Source organism: Myotis myotis, unplaced genomic scaffold (genome assembly GCF_014108235.1).
Source record: "Myotis myotis isolate mMyoMyo1 unplaced genomic scaffold, mMyoMyo1.p scaffold_m19_p_4, whole genome shotgun sequence".
Classification (NCBI taxonomy): Eukaryota; Metazoa; Chordata; class Mammalia; order Chiroptera; family Vespertilionidae; genus Myotis; species Myotis myotis.
This window is the reverse complement of record NW_023416346.1, coordinates 58,140,319-58,157,651: the sequence shown is the minus strand read 5'-3', so window position 1 is coordinate 58,157,651 and position 17,333 is coordinate 58,140,319. Positions and strand designations below refer to the sequence as shown.

The 17,333-nt window shown below is 42.0% G+C and overlaps 1 protein-coding gene and 1 pseudogene across 5 annotated transcripts; one reads left to right on the top strand and one right to left on the bottom strand.

The window, feature by feature from the left end:
• Nucleotides 1–716: 716 nt before the first annotated feature.
• Nucleotides 717–6,544, bottom strand: LOC118653412 (annotated as a pseudogene).
• A 174-nt stretch (nt 6,545–6,718) lies between these two features.
• Nucleotides 6,719–8,685, top strand: TCEAL4 (transcription elongation factor A like 4). 5 transcript variants are annotated; one of them, XM_036305851.1, is made up of 3 exons: nt 6,719–6,860; nt 7,444–7,514; nt 7,852–8,685. In XM_036305851.1, the coding sequence occupies exon 3, from the start codon at nt 7,874–7,876 to the stop codon at nt 8,504–8,506; it is 633 nt and encodes a 210-aa protein (XP_036161744.1). In that variant the 5' UTR covers nt 6,719–6,860; nt 7,444–7,514; nt 7,852–7,873; the 3' UTR covers nt 8,507–8,685. The 5 variants fall into 5 exon arrangements, with proteins under 5 accessions (XP_036161744.1, XP_036161742.1, XP_036161746.1 ...); XM_036305849.1 differs by having other exon boundaries at nt 7,847–8,685; XM_036305852.1 differs by having other exon boundaries at nt 6,795–6,936.
• Nucleotides 8,686–17,333: the final 8,648 nt, after the last annotated feature.

Genomic DNA, 17,333 nt, shown 5'->3' with positions numbered 1-17,333 from the left:
TACCTGAACCCCTCCCTCCTAGGGCATTTCTCTATCCTCTGTACAAGTAAGATAAACACCCTGGCATCTTCAAGTCCCATCTATGCATTCCTCTCCTATGGGCCCTCTTTATTCCCTAAACCTTCCTAATTAAGCTAACTAGCTAGCCCTTTCATTACTGAGCAATGGCCTGCTGTCTGATGGGCAAAGGAGCCAAAAGTAAGACACAGGCCTCTGAGAAAAGAGATATTTATTTATTGCTGAGTCAGGAAACAGGGGATACTGCTCAAATCTGTCTTGCTGATTTGGGGTCTGGACAAATTTTAAGGGTTAGGGAGAACAGAGTGGCATGAGGTAATGCTGGTGGGTGAAGTTTTGATTAAAGCATTTTGGAACTTGGCCAGTTATGGTGTAGGGTCCAGGTGCAAGAGAAGGCACAAAGGAATTTCAATCTGTCTGGGTTTAATTGGTCAGTTCTGCATTTGTCCATATTTGGTCTAGGCACCAGATCTTTCCATTATTTTTCACTTAAGACAAAGAATACTTTATTTAAAACCATCAAAGAAATGGACAGGTTAGGTCTGTAACCAAATTTCATGCTTTAAAGCATAGGCCAATAATTGTATATGAGAGTATACACTGCTACATAGAAATTAACTGATCAGACCACAACTTTTCAATGTTTAAAACAGAATAAGCTTCTCTGTAAAAAGCAACATCATTGTGACATTTTAACTTTAGTATTCCTCTTCTTTCTCACCCTCTTTGTCAACAGAATCTACACCAACATCCTCATACTCCTTCTCAAGGGCAGCCATGTCCTCAAAGGCCTCAGAACACTCTTCTTCCTCCATGCCCTCACCCAAATACTAGTGGACAGAGGCATGCTTTGCATGTATCAGTTCAAACCAGTGGTCCGGTAGAGCTCAGGCCTCAGCAATAGTTGAAGTGTTGTTCAACATGCACACAGCTCACTGTGCTTTGACCAGGTCTCCATCAGGTACCACAGTGGGAGGCTGGTAATTAATGCCAACTCTGAAGCCAAGGGGGCATCAGTTCACAAACTAGATGATGTACTTGGTCTTGATAGTGGCAATGGCAGCATTGACATCCTTGGGGACCATATCACCATGGTACAACAGGCAGTAAGCCATGTATTTACCATGGCAAGGGTCACATTTCACCATCTTGTTGGCTGGTTCAAAGCACACACTGGTGAGCTCCACTACAGAAAGCTGTTCATGGTAGGCTTTCTCAGCAGAGATGACAGGGGCATATGTGGACAGAGGGAAGTGGATATGGGGATAGGGCACCAGGTTGGTCTGAAATTGGGTCAGATCAACATTCAGGGCTCCATCCAATCTTATGGAAGCAGTGATGGAGGACACAATTTTACTTAACAACCTATTCAGATTAGTATAGGTTGGGCTCTCAATATCCAGGTTTATATGACATATGTCATATATGGTCTCGTTGTCAACCATGAAGGCACAATAAGAGTGCTACAGGGTGGTGTGGGTGGTGAGGATGGAGCTGTAGGATTTAACTACAGCTGTGGAAACCTGGGCAGCTGGGTAAATGGAGAACTCTAGCTTGGACTTCTTGCCATATTGACAGAGAGATGTTCCATCACCAGAGAAATGAACCCAGAACCACTACCCCCCAAAGCTGTGGAAAAACAAGAATCCCTGAAGACCTGTACACTGGTCAGCCAGTTTCTGAATTCAGTCCAAGATAAGGTCAATGATCTCCTTGCCAATGGTGTAGTATCCAAGGGCATAGTTATTGGCAGCATCTTCCTTGACTGTGATGAGCTGCTCAGGGTGGAAGAACTTCAGACTTTGCTAAAATCTCTCAAACAAGCTGCAGCTGGTGACAGCATGCCCCAAACCTATCAATAAAAGGCCCAAGACTTGGCACTAGCGCCAGCCTGCCTTGCTTCACAGCTGGGCCTTGCCTCCTACATAGCAGCTCTCCCACTGCAATCACAGCCAATTGGCCTGGAGGTCAACTCCTCCCAGAGATGTTAACAGCAACCAAGGCTCAACTATAAGACTGTGCACACAGCCCACACAGGCTGCATGTAGAGTGCCCAGCTCAGGTAACTAGGGAGGTTGAGTCACTGGACCCTACAGGACACCTACTACCCAAAGCCACAATACCAATTCCAGGAGACATAGTAGCTCTACCTAATACATAGAAACAAACACAGGGAAGCGGCCAAAATGCAGAGACAAAGAAACATGTCACAAATGAAAGAAATGGAAGCAAGAAAACTACTGGATACAGAGTTCAAAACTATGGTTACAAGGTTACTCAAGGATCTTCATGAGAGCTTCAAGGGACTTAGTGAGACTTTCAAGGACCTTAGTGAGAATTTCAATGACATGAAATAGAATGTCAGAAATTAAGCATACACTACCTGAAATAAAGAACAATTTACAAGGACTCAACAGTAGAGTAGAGGATTCTGAGAATCAAGTCAACGATTTGGAATATGAGGAAACCAAAACAAAACAAAAGAAAAAAACAACACCTAATCAGAAGAGCAAAAAGATAAAAGAATCCAAAAATATGTAGATGGTGTAAGGAGCCTCTGGGACAACTTCAGGCATACCAACATAGGCATTATGGGGGTGCCAGAAGAATAAGAGAGAGAGCAAGAAATTGAAAACCTATTTGAAGAAATAATGACAGAAAACTTCCCAGACCTGGTGAAAGAAATAGACTTACAAATCCAGGGAGCACAAAGAGTCCCAAACAAGAGGAACCCAAAGTGGCCCACACAAGACACATCATAATTAAAATGCCAAGGGTTAAAGACAAAGAGAGAATCTTAAAAGCAGCAAGAGAAAAGCAGTTAGTTACTGACAAGGGATCACCCATAAAACTGTCAGCTGACTTCTCAACCGAAACTTTGCAGGCCAAAAGGGAGTGGCAAGAAACATTCCAAATGATGAATAGTAAGGACCTACAACCAAGATTACTCTATCCAGCAAAGCTCTCATTTAGAATTGAAGGTCAGATAAAGAGCTTCATAGAAAAAGGAGTTCATCACCACCAAACCAGTATTATATGAAATGTTGAAGGATATAGAAGAAGAAAAAGAAGAAGAGATAAAAATATGAACAATAAAATGGCAATAAATACATATCTATCAACAATCAAATCTAAAAATCAAAATAAATCAATAAGAAATCTAATGAACAAAATAAACTGGTGAATAGAACAAAATCAGAGGCATGGAAGCATGGAACAGACTGATCAATCTCAGAAGGAAGGGGGAAGAAATTAACCAAAGATCTTACCTATGGACACAGACAGTAGGGTAGTGAAGGCCTGGGGCTGGGCAGGAACCGGGTGGAGGGGACAATGTGGGGAGGCACATCTGCAATAGTCTCAACAATAAAGATTTTTTAAAAAAGAAAGAAATATGAGTTCCCACCCAGCAAGTGTGGCTCAGTGGTTGAGAGTCAACTTTTAACCAGAAGGTCACTGTTTGATTCCCAATCAGGGCACATGCCCTGGTTGCTGGCTCGATCGTCAGTGGAGGCATGCAGGAGGCAGCCAATCAATGATTCTCTCTCATTGTTAATGTTCCTATCTGTCTCTGTCTCTCCCTCTCCCTTCCTCTCTGAAGTCAATAAAAATATATTTATAAAAAGAAATATGAGTTCCTCAATCAGGTATAAATGAAATCCATATCAGATAAGATCAGGTAGTTAGCACAGTGCCTGGCACATAGGTGGCATTCTCTAGAGGACAATACCACATCCTGTGGTATATGTTGTGTCCCACTACCCAGAGTAATATGGGATTATGACAGTTAATAATTATATTTACTGTGTATTGAGCACCCAACATAAAAAATAATTATTTTTCTAAACCAAGTATCCAAAGATACCCAAGGTAAACAAATGTACTAAGAAGATTATTTAACTAAATCTGTTCTGATGGACAATTTTGATGTTCCATTTCCCCCTATTGTAAACAAAGCCTACAGAATCACTCATGAAGCCTTAGTTTTAGCAAAGAATAAATGTATAAAAAACAATTGTTATGGGAATTTTAAAACATAAAATATTTTAAAACATAAGATTATATTTTAATGCATTATTAATTATCTCCCTGGAAAAATATTGGAAGTGGAATTACTGAACCAAAATATCAAATATTTTTATTTTGTTAATCCTCACCTGAGGGTATTTTTCCATTGATTTTTAGGGAGAGTGGAAGAGAGAGGGAAGGACAGAGAGAAACATTGATGTGAAAGAAACACATTGATTGGTTGCCTCCTGTAAGCCCTGGACCAGGGCCGGGGCTGGGGAGAAGCCTGCAACCGAGGTATGTGTGCCCTTTGTTCTGCAGGCCAATGCTCTATCCACTGAGACAAACTGGCTAGAGCAAATATTTTTGTTTTAAAACAATATAGAAAACTAGAGGCCCAGTGCACGAAATTTGTGCACGGGGAGGGGGGGCGGAGAAGAGTGTCCCTCAGCCCAGCCTGCACCCTCTCCAATCTGGGACCCCTTGGGGGATGTCTGACTGCCAGTTTAGGCCTGATTCCTAAAGGGGCAGTCGGACATCCCTCTCACAGTCCAGGACTGCTGGCTCCCAACTGCTCACCTGCCTGCCTGCCTGACTGTCTCTAACCGCTTCTGCCTGCCAGCTTGATCACCCCCTAACCACTCCCCTGCCAGCCTGATCGACGCCTAACTGCTCCCCTGCTGGCCCAATTGCCCCCAACTGCCCTCCCCTGCTGGCCTGATTGCCCCCAACTGCCTTCCCTTGCCAGCCTGATCGCCCCCAACTGTCCTGCCCTGCTGGCCTGGTACCCCCAAGTAACCTCCCCAGCAGCATGGTTGTCCTCAACTGCCTTCCCTTGCCACCCCGATCGCCTCCAACTGCCCTCCCCTGCCAGCCTGGTCCCCCCCAACTGCCCTCCCCTGCTGGCCTGGTCCCCCCCAACTGCCCGCCCCTGCTGGCCTGGTCCCCCTAACTGCCCTCCTGTGCCAGCCTGGTTCCCCCCAACTGCCCTCCCCTGCCGGCGTGGTCGCCCCCAGCTGCCCTCCCCTGCAGGCCTGGTCACCCACAACTGCCCTCCCCTGCAGGCCTGGTCCCCCCCCAACTGCCCTCCCCTGCAGGCCTGGTCCCCCCAACTGCCCTCCCCTTCAGGCCTGATCACCCCCAACTGCCCTCCCCTTCAGGCCTGATCACCCCCAACTGCCCTCCCCTGCAGGCCTGGTCCCCCACAACTGCCCTCCCCTTCAGGCCTGATCACCCCCAACTGCCCTCCCCTTCAGGCCTGAACACCCCCAACTGCCCTCCCCTGCCGGCCCAGTTACCCCCAACTGCCCTCCCCTGCCGGCCATCTTGTGGCTACATGGGTGCAGCCATCCTGTTACCACATGAGGGTGGCCATCTTGTGCTAGGGTGTGATGGTCAATTTGCATATCACCTCTTTATTATGTAGGATTGCCCTTCAGAAAAATTTTACCAACACACTCAACAAGGGCAGGGAAAAGTGCATGTGTTCCCTAATCCCTCAACAAATCTATTACACAGTTTCTTGTAATCAAACCTATCACTGTTGTCCTTTTTTTTTTATCCCTCACCCAGAGGATATTTTTCCATTGATTTTAGAGAGAGTGGAAGAGAGAAGGAAAGCCAGAGAGAAATATCGATGCCGGCTAGGGCACTGTTTTCCTTAAGTGTTCATCTCTGTTATATTTTTAAAAGCCTTCCACACAAAAAACTTATGTGGAAATGGTGGCTACTTATTCTGATCTTGTTATAACAAGAGAGTCGGGCACTTTCACTTGTGTTTGGCAAACTTAAAGGCAGGCAGGGGAATAGGAAAGCTTTAGAGTGGAAACAGGGAAGGCTTCAGGTATTCTGATTAGAGGTCATTGGCATGGGGAACCTGGAGGAACTTAACTAGAAGCAAGGCATTTTTTATGACTGGGTTGGCTGCAGTCATTGTTCAAGTCCTGAAGTTTGAAGCAGAGGCTATTTGGCTTCCTGGGCTGCTTGCTGTAGAGGTTGCGGATCACAGTTCTATTGTCATATATGGTCTTGTCATTGTCTGTGTTATATTCAATCATTGTTTTATTCTGCTTCAAGTATAATTCCATTTAGATTTAAATACCAATTCATTAGAAATTTTATGTTTGTGCATGTAAGGAAAAAAGGAACATTTCAGCCGAAACCAGTTTGGCTCAGTGGATAGAGCGTCTGCCTGTGGACTGAAGGGTCCCGGGTTCGATTCCGGTCAAGGGCATGTACCTGGGATGCAGGCACATCCCCAGTGGGAGATGTGCAGGAGGCAGCTGATCAATGTTTCTCTCTCATCGATGTTTCTAACTCTCTATCTCTCTCCCTTCCTCTCTGTAAAAAATCAATAAAATATATTTTTTTAAAAAAGGAACATTTCATTTTGAGGGAAATATTGTTCCTATTTTTTTCTAAATGCAACATTATGCTCTTTGTACAACATTAAAGTTCACATTCTTACCATTTTATGGGGGTTGATCTTCGTTCTTTCAATGGAATTGAAGAGCAACATTCTTAAGACTCTTTCCCTGGACCGCCCAACTCACTGAAGAAAAAAAAGTCTCTGCGGTTTTCATTAAAATTCTTTCTTTGACAAACTTCTCAAGAAGAGGTAAAAGACAAAAGGGCCCAGGGAGGTAAAGGGGGACCTGCGGGAAAGAGGCGGTGTGTGGCTGGCAGTCCTGGCTAGTGGGCGGGGCTCGGGGGACGCACGCTCACGTGATCTGCCGGGCGCAGCTGTGGGCACCAGTCCGGGTGCCCGCCTTCCTTCCCTGCGGTCCGACCCGAGCTGCTTGCGAACTGCTAATTGTTGCTCCAGGTTCTTTCAGGTCAGTGCGAGGGCCTTCCTCGCTGCCCGCGGAATACTGGAATGGGCGAGGAGGAATGGGCACGGAAAGGAAAAAGGTTGGGGATGGGGTCTGGGTGGAGGGAAGCCGGCCTGACTATAGATAGAGATGGCGGTGGGGAAATGACTAAGAGGGAGCGAGCGGCCGATGGGTGGAGGGTGGGGAAGGCGGACACCCCCAAGTACCCATACCCCCTTTCTCTGCACCCCCTTCTCGCTGCCCTCCGTCCATTTTGGAGCCGGAGATGGTGAACTGGGGGACACCCCAGCAGTGAGACAGTGGAGATTAACCCCCTCGTCTACTCTGTGCCTAGAGAAAAAAGTTGACCTTCATGGTGGGGAGGCGAGTTGCCTCAGGGAGAGAAGGACGCAGGGATCCAAAATTAGGGTGGAAAACGTCCTGATCTGGCGCCCCAGGCGTGAAAAGAAATGGCGTCTGGGGTGTGGGGAGCGGAGGAGATCGGGGAGGAAAACGTTGGGTGACTAGGGCCAGGATTCAGGAAAGGGATCGGAGTCCCTGTGCAACCACCGAACGCCCAGCTACTGTCTCCCCTGTTTGTCTGCAGGTCTGCGTGTCTGTTGTTCTCAGCACTTGGCTAGGCTAGAAAAGGAAGGAACCTATCCAGAATTCCCGCAGGTCAGTTAAAGGAGGGGTGTCCCAAAGGGGCGGGGAGTGTGGGCGGCACGTCCCAAGCAGAATTTGGGGCCCCGCTGTCCTCCTCCAACACATTTACACACACACTGCGCCGAGCAAATGTAGAGAAAATGGCAGGGCCTGCCAGAGAAATGGTTGGCTCACGTGTGTGGAAGGAATGGTGAGGAAAGGGTGGCAGAAGGAGGGCGGGGCCCGGTTAGGGGAACTCTGAGAAGGGGCAAGATGCCAGTACTATCCAGACCTGCATTCCACCCCGAAGTCCTCAGTCTCCCTTGTCTCCTCTGTGTCTCCTTTTTCCCCCACCCCACCCCCAGGACAGGAAAAGGAGGGGACATCTCAACATGGAAAAACTCTGCAGTGTAAATGAAGGAATGCCTGAGAATCAAGGAAAGATGGAAAATGAACAGCCTCAGAATGCTGCAACGCCAGAAGTAGCTCATACTCTGGAAGACAAGGAAAAGTCAGAAAATGAAGGAAAGATAGAAAACAGGGGAGAGACAGAAAATGAGGAAATACTAGAGGATAAAGAGAAGCCAGAGAAGGAGGGAAAGCCAGTGATAGAGGGAAAGTCAGAGAGCCAGGGAAAATCAAAAGAAGAAGGAAAACCAGAGAGTGAGGGAAAGCCAAATGAAGAAGGAAAACCAGCCATGGAACCAAGGGCTGCAGGAAAGCGCCCAGCTGGGGATGATGTACCTAGAAAAGCCAAAAGAAAAACCAACAAGGGGCTGGCTCAGTGCCTCAAGGAATACAAAGAGGCCATACACGATATGCATTTGAGCAATGAGGAGATGATAAGAGAATTTGATGAGATGGCTAGGGTAGAGGATGAGGTGAAGAAAACCAGACAGAAATTGGGGGGGTTTATGTGGATGCAAAAAAGTTTACAGGACCCCTTCCACCCCAGAGGCCCTAGGGAACTCAGGGGTGGCTGTAGGGCCCCACAAAGGGGCTTTGAAGACATTCCTTTTGTGTAGTGCCCATGGCAGGCATTTGCCAGGCCCAGGGCTTTAAGCTTATGCTAATGTTTTGCTTTAGTTGTCACTCTGTTATCCAGCTGCAGCCCTCTATGTTTCAGTAGCAGATTTTTGTCCATTGCATGGAATAATGTTTATGATGCATTGTAAAATTAAAAAGAAAAGTTTGCAGAACCATATATATGGCATCAGTCCATTTTTGTAAAACTGCAAAGATATTTACTAATGATCTATGTACAGGAAGAAAAAAACTCTGAAAGCTGAGTCTACTAAAAGCTTAATAGTGGTTATCTGTGGGTAATTTTTTTGTTCATATTACTTTCATCATAAAAATAATGAAAGATAAAAAATAGGAAAACAATACCAAGCAATCAAAAGAACAGTTCAGTGCTTATGGAAAACCTGGGGACACTTAAAATTCTTATCAGCATGCAAAATGGTAAGTAAAACATTACTTCTGGGACTCAAAAGTTGTGGAGGAATCAACCTCATAGTTACATATGCATTGTTGCAAGGGATAGTCTTGTCATCTGTGAATTGGGGATAAAACGTGCCTTCCAGGACTGTGGAGAAGATCAGATGAGATACTGTATTGGGCTAGCTACTTCCCTCTCCCCTGCACTAGCAGAACCAGAGCCCCTGAATTTTCCCTGTTTTTGATGTTTGGGAGAGGATTAAGGGAGGTTCCACTTGTGTCCAGGAATAAGTCCAGGTAGCTAAGAGGTAGTTGCCACTCTCTCCTGATTACTGCCATGTCTCTTGGGCATTGTGCCTCGTCTCATGGGTCCTGCACCCTCCTAAGGCCCCTATTGCTAGTGGGCCGGAGATCATGATGGACTAAAGCAGTACAGTATCTCAACAGAAGGGTGGAGAATTCTCTGTCTACAATAGAGTTAACCCTAACTCAGGTGGGTAGTACCCATTTGTCACTTGGACCTTAATATTTTAAAAAGTTCCCAGAAAACACTCCTTTCCAATTTTTTTGTTGGTTTGTGTGTGTTTTTGCATACAGCAATCTTCACTGGATTTAGATACTGGAGATTGAACCAAGAGAAAAATCTGACTGACCAGATGCTGTGCTATTCTCACCTGTTAATCTCTTGTCTACTGACTCTTTTTTTCTTCGAAGGAATTGTCTCCCAGGAAATTTCTGTTAAGCCCCGCCTTACCATTTTAACAGGCCCATGTGGTCCCCCCACCCACCCTGGTTCTTAGCCTTTTGTTGGTTTTTATTGTTTTTAAAATAAAGTTATTTTAAGGCAGTCATAGATTTTTACAGAATTATTTCGAAGATGGTAGAGTTCTGTGTACCCCATACTCAATATCCCCTATTTTAAAATTGATTTTTAGAGAGAGAGAGAGAAAACATTGATGTGAGAGGGAAACATGATCAGCTGTCTCCTGCAGGACCCCTACTGGGGATTAAGCCAGGAAAGTCGGGCATGTGTCCTGGCTGGAATCAAATCAGCAACCTTTCAGTGCACAGGACAATGGCTAACCAACCTAGCCACACCCACCAGACTCAATATCCCTTATTATTAACATTTAAATAGTATGGCATATTTGCCACAATGAACCAATATTGATACATTATTATTTACCAAAGTATACATTGTATTCATATTCCTCAATTTTTCCCTAATGTCCTTTTTCTGTTCCAGGATCCCATCCAGGATAGATACCACCTTACATTTAGTCATTCTTGTCTCAGGCTCCTCTTGGCTGTGACAGTTTCTCAGACTCTCTCTGTTTTTGATGCCCTTGACACCCTTGAGAGGTACTGGTTGGGTATTTTGTATAATGTCCCACAATAAGCCCGGCTGGCATGGCTCAGTGGTTGAGAGTCGACCTATAAACCACGAGGTCACGGTTTGATTCCTGGTCAGGACACATGCCCTGTTGTGGGCTTGATCCCCTGTGTGGGGCATCAGTGGCTCTCTCTCATTGATGTTTCTATCTCTCCCTCTCCCTTCCTCTCTGAAATCAATAAAAAAATATATCTTAAAAAGAATAATGTCCCACAATTTCAGTTTGCTTGATTTTTTTTCTTGTGATTACACAGGGGTTAAGTGCTTTTAGGAAGAGGACCACAGAGATAAAGTGCCATTCTCATCACATCATATAAAGGATATATACTATCAGTATTATCTCTGTTGATGCTAACTTTGGTCACCTGACTGAGATAGTGTTTGCCAGGATTCTCCATGGTAAAGTTACTCTTTTATATCTCCTTTTCCATATTGTATATACTCTTTTGTTGTTGTTAATCCTCATGGGAGGATATTTTTTCCATTGATTTTTAGAGAGGATGTGAGGGAGGGGAAAGGAGAGAGAGAGGGTGGAAAGAAACATCAATCTGAGAGAGACAAATCAATTAGTTTCCTCCCGCCCCTGAGCAATGCTGGCCAGGGCTGTATGTACTCTTTGGAAGAAAGTCACTATGCACAGTCCACACTTAAGGAGTGTTCTACCTACTTGAGGGTAGAGTACCTTCAAAATTATTTGGAATTCTGCATGGGATATTTGACTTCTTCCCCTTTTATTAATTTATTCATATCAGCATGGTTTCATTAATATTTATTTGATACTTTAGATTATAATCTAATGCTACTTTTAATGTTTTGATTGCACTCATTTTAATTTTGGCCATAGGGAGCTCTTTCAGTTGGCTTTTGTATCTATTTGGTTGTGTGTGTGTGTGTGTGTGTGTGTGTGTGTGTAACACTTTCTTTCTGGCACTACAAGATACACTAGTTTTGCATATTTCTTGCCTAAGTTCTAGAATTAGCCATTTCTCCAAGGAGTCCTGATACCTTAAGTTGGAGAACAGTATTAAAAACTAGGATCTGGGTGCTAGGTGTACTCATTACTGTTGGGATATCATTGCTTCTAGGCCCTCAGAGTTGACAGAGTAAGGAGATATATGGATATATAATAATCTGTGTGTATATATACATATATGTATTACATATATACATCTTTATATATGTTTACTTCTTTATATATTTTTAATATTTATATACAGAGATAATTTTGCCTATAGTCTTATAGACTACATTCATTTCCAAACTTACTTATGTCAGCACCTTATTCTTCCCATCCCTCTCAGTAAGGTTGTTTCATATTTGTAATACACTTACATTCTGCATTTTAGGAGTACTGTTATAAACTATTTTTAAATTTCAAATTTCAATTGTCCATATCTGGTATATAGGAAAATAATTAACTTTTGTATATTAATCTTACATCCTGAAACTTTGTGGCCAGGAGTTTGTCAATGTTTTGGCATTTTCTATATAGACGATCATGTCCTCTGAAAATAGAGACAATTATATTTCCTCCATTCCAATCTGTATATATTTTATTTACTTTTTGGTCTTATTGCACCAGCTAGGACTACCAGTATGATGTTTAATAGGAGCAATGAGAAAGGACATACTTACGTTGTTCTTGCTCATAGGGTGAAGTGTCCTCTTGTTTAAGTTCTTTATTGTTTAAGTATTACATGTAGTACATATGTCTCCTTTTTTCCCCATTGACCTCTCCCTGGCCACCCCCACTGCCCCAGCACATGCCCTCACCCCCCTAGTGTCTGTGCCCCTTGGTTATGCTTATATGCATGCATACAAGTCCTTTGGTTGATCTCTTACTCCCCCCACCCCCCCCACCCCCACTTCCCTCTGAAGTTTGAGCATCTGTTGGATGCTTCTCTGTCTCTGAATCTGGTTTTTGTTCATCAGTTTATGCTGTTCATTATATTCCACAAATGAGTGAGATTGTGTGATATTTTTTCTTTCTCCGACTGGCTGATTTTGCTTTGCATAATGCTCTCCATGTCCATCCATGCTGTTGCAAATGGTAAGAGTTTTTTCTTTTTTATAGCAGCATAGTATTCCATTGTGTAGATGTACCACAGTTTTCTAATCTACTCATCTGCTGATGGGCACTTAGGCTTTTTCCTAATCTTAGCTATTATAAATTGTGCTGCTGTGAACATAGGGTGCATATGCCCTTTCTGATTGGTGTTTCTGATTTCTTGGGATATATTCCTACAAGTGGGATTACTGGGTCAAATGGGAGTTCCATTTTTAATTTTTTGAGGAAACTCCATACTGTTCTCCACAGTGGCTGCACCAGTCTGCATTCCCACCAGCAGTGCACGAGGGTTCCTTTTTTTCCACATCCTCGCCAGTACCTGTCATTTGTTGATTTGTTGATGATAGCCATTCTGACAGGTGTGAGGTGATACTGCATTGTCATTTTGATTTGCATCTCTTGGATGATTAGTGACTTTGAACATGTTTTCATATGTCTCTTGGCCTTCTGTATGTCCACTTTCGAAAAGTGTCTATTTAAGTCCTTTGCCCATTTTTTGATAGGATTGATTATCTTCCTTTTGTTAAATTGTATGAGTTCCCTGTAAATTTTGGAGATTAAACTCTTATCGGTGATAACATTGGCAGATATGTTCTCCCATGCAGTGGGCTCTCTTGTTTTGTTGATGATTTCTTTTGTTGTGCAGAAGCTTTTTATTTTGATGTAGTCCCATTTGTTCATTTTCTCCTTAGTTCCCATTGCCCTAGGAGCTGTATCAGTAAAGATATTGCTATGTGAAGTTTCCTCTTTTTAATCAGCAAGTATTATACTAGTTGTAGGCTTCTTGTAGATTTAAAAAAAAAAATCAAATTGAGGAAGTTCCCCTCTGATTCTAGTTGGAGAGTTTTGATCATGCAAGGGTATTGGATTCTATCAATTGCCTTTTATACATCAAGTGATAAGATCATATGATTTTTCTTCAGTCTGTTAATGATGGATTATATTGATTAATTTTCAAATGTTGAATCAGCCTTGGAAACCTAGAATAAGTTCCTCTGTTAGGTGTATGATTCTTTTGATACATTGTTGGATTTGATTTGCTAATATTTTGTTGAGGATTTTCTGTCTGTTTATAAGAAATTGGTCTGTAGTTTTCCTTTTTTGTGTTGTTTTTTATCTGGTTTTGGACTTAGGGTAATACTAGCCTCATAGAATGAATCAAATGTTCTCTCTACTTCTAAATTATGGAAGAGATTGTAGAGAATTGGTATTATTTCTTCCTTAATGCTTAGTAGAATTCACTGATTTCTAAATGTTCATTGGTGATCCTTAAATGTTTGGTAGAATTTTGTCCTGATGATGCCTATCTTTGGAAGGTTATTAATTATTTATTCAATTCCTTAATAAACAGATGGCTATTCAAGTTATTTATTTCTGTGTGAGTTTTAGTAGTTTGTCTTTCAAGAAATTGGTTCATTTCACCTAAGTCAGTGGTTGGCAAACTGCGGCTCAGGAGCCACATGCGGCTCTTTGGCCCCTTGAGTGTGGCTCTTCCACAAAATACTACGTGCGGGCACACATGTACAGTGCAATTGAAACTTTGTGGCCCATGCGCAGAAGTCGGTATTTTGTGGAAGAGCCACACTCAAGGGGCCAAAGAGCCGCACGTGGCTCGCGAGCTGCAGTTTGCCGACCCACCTAAGTTATCAAATATGTAGGCATAGAGTTAGTCACAGTATTCCTTCATTATCTTAATGTCCATGGGATCAGAAGTGATGATCCCACCTTAATTTCTGGTATTGTTAATTTAGGTCTTTCTTTTTTCTTGGTTACCCTGGCAAGAGATTTATAAATTTTCTTTATCTTTTCAAAGAACCAGAAATGTTTTGTTAATTTTGTTTTCTTTTTTTCACTTTCATTTTTTTTCTTCTCTATTTCATTCTTCTGCTTGCTCTAGGCTTAAATTATTCTTCTTTCTTTAGTTTCCTAAGAGAAAGCTTAGGTTATTGATGTTAGATCTTTCTTCTTTTCTCATTTAAGCTAGAAATTTCCCATGAAGCACTACTTTTGCTACATTCCCCAAATTGTGATTTTTTTCATTTAGTTCAAAATATTTTTACATTTCTTTTTTATTGTTGTTGTTTTTCAGTTTGTTTGTTTTTTGTTTTGTTTTGTTTTTTTATCTTCACCCAAGGATATTTTCCCATTGATTTTTAGAGAGAGTGGAAGAGAGGGAAAGACAGAAACATCGATGTAAGAGAAACACATTGATTGGTTGCCTCCTGCACACGCCCTACCAGGGCCCCGGCTAGGGGAGAAGCCTGCAACTGAGGTACGTGCTCTTGACTGGAATTGAACCCAGGACCCTTCAGTCTGCAGGCTGACACTCTATCCACTGAGCCAAACCTGCTAGGGCTACATTTCTTTTTTAAAATATGTCTTTATTGATATCAGAGAGAGGAAGGGAGATGGAAAGAGAGAGAGAAACATCATTGATGAGAGAGAAACACTGCCCCCTACTGGGGATAAAGTCCACAACCTGGCAATGTGCCCTGACCTAGAATCAAACCAGCACCTCTCAGTGCATGGGACTATGCTCAAGCAATTGAGCCACACAGGCCTGGCAGCGCTGGAACTTAAATAGTTTTGCTCCAGACCTTTTGATTCATTCTTTTTCAACTTGCATTAATAAGATAATATTATTGTCTTATATAGCATTAACTTAAACTTGCATAGATATTTATCCTTTTAATTGCTATTTATCCCTTCCTTCATCTTCAGTCTTCCATCTGTAATCATTTTCCAGTTTCCCTGTATCATTTAGTATTACTTTTGGTTCATGCCTGCGGCTGGCAAACTCTGTGTGTTTCTATTTATTTGTAAAGGTCTTTATTTCACCTTTATTTTTGAAGGGTATTTTTGCTGGTTATCAATTTCTTGGCATTTATTTTCTTTCAGGACACTAAAGATATTCCACCAACCTCATGCTTCCATTGTTGCTCTCAAGAAGCCAGAAATCAGCCCAACTTTTGTTCTTTTCAAGGCATACTCTTATTTTTTCTGGCTACTTTTGTTATTTGTCTTTGTCTTTGATTCTATGCAAGTTCAGTATTATACATCTATGCATGAGTTTCTTTTTATTTATTCTGTTTGGGGTATGTTGGACTTCTTGGATCTGTGGATCAATATCTTTCATCAGTTCTGAAAAATCCTCAGCCATTATATCTTCAAACATTGCCTCTGAACACTTCAATTTCTCTTTTCCTTTCAGAACTCTAATTAAACATATGTTAGACCTTCGGTGGTGAATACACATTATAATATACAGATGATGTATTATAGAATTGTACACCTGGAACCTGTATAATTTTTTAACCAATGTCACTCCAATAAATTCAATAAAACAAAGCATGTTAGACCTTATTATACCCTCCCATATGTATTTTACATCTTTTTTTACTACCTGTTCAGCCTTATAGATGGTTTCTTCTGAATATAATTTCAAGTCCTTTAATTCTTTCTTTTTTTTTGTTAATCCTCACCTGAGGATATTTTTCTCATTGATATCTTAGAGAGAGTGGGAGGGTGGGAGCGGGAGAGGAGAGAGAGAGAGAGAGGGAGAGAGAGAGAAACATTGATGTGAGAGAGACACATCAGCTGAATGCCTCCTGCACATGCCGCAATGGGCTGGGGATGGAAGAACCTGCAACCCATGTACATGCCCTTGACCAGGAATCAAAGTGCTTTGGTGCAGCAGTCTGGACTCTTAACTACTGAGAAACACCAGCAAGAGCTAATTCTTTCTTGAGCTGTATTTATTTGGCTGTTAAGGCCATGCATTGAGATTCTAATTTCAGCTAAGATATTTTTTAGTTTTAGAATTTCCTTTTTTTTTTTCTTTTTTTTGCTTCTAGTTATCTGTTGAAATTTCAAGATTGGATTTTATCTTAATACACTAAGTATTTTTGTTTTTATTTATTTTCATTAAATTTATTGGGTTGACATTGGTTGATAGGGTCAGATGTGGATTTCTATGTTATGAGACTGTGTATTGCACTGAGCATTATGGTTTAATAGTCTGTATCCAATAATTCAAACCTAATGGATCTGTTTGTTACCTGTTATCTCTACTGCTTCTCACGTAATTATGTCTTTTTTCTTTGTGTTTCTGGTTATTTTTGGGTGTCAGCATTGTACATGAACATTTGTTTATTGAAATAACTTGAGAAATAAGTTAACAGTATTTTACTCCAGAGAAGATTTTGTTTGCTAGTCCAGTAAGGGTGATTCCTGTATGGAACCACCATAATCTATGTTCAGAGGCCACCTACATGTTGCAAAACCAAGCTTAAAGACTTTCTGAGGGCTAGTTTATTTCCAGTTTGTAATTACCCTTAACCTGAAACATTTTGGTTCCCAGCATTATATGAGTGACAGTTTGTTAGAAAACTACTCCTCTTTCAGTAGGCCTTTGGTGTTGATTTTTTACAAATATATTTTATTGATTTTTTTTTTTTTACAGAGAGGAAGGGAGAGGGATAGTTAGAAACATCCATGAGAGAGAAACATCCATCAGCTGCCTCCTGCACACCCTCTACTGAGGATGTGCCCGCAACCAAGTTACTTCCCTTGACCAGAATCGAACCTGGGACTCTTCAGTCCCCAGGCCAACGTTCTAGCCACTGAGCCAAACTGGTCAGGGCTTGGTGTTGATTTTTGTTACTCTAGTACCTTGAGTCAGCTTTAGATTCAACTCATTTTGGTGCTGGTTTACTCCTTAACCTTTATTCATTAACAGATACCCTCAAGACAAATAAAAGAAAATATGGGTAAATTCCTCTTTGACCTCATGTAGAAAAAGTTCTTAAGTATGAATCAAAATCTAGATGCAAAGAAGTATGATAAATTTGACTACATATTAAAATGTATGGCAGACAATAGACACATGAAAAATGCTCAAAGTCACTAATCATCAAATAAATGCAAATTAAAACTACAATGAGGTATCATC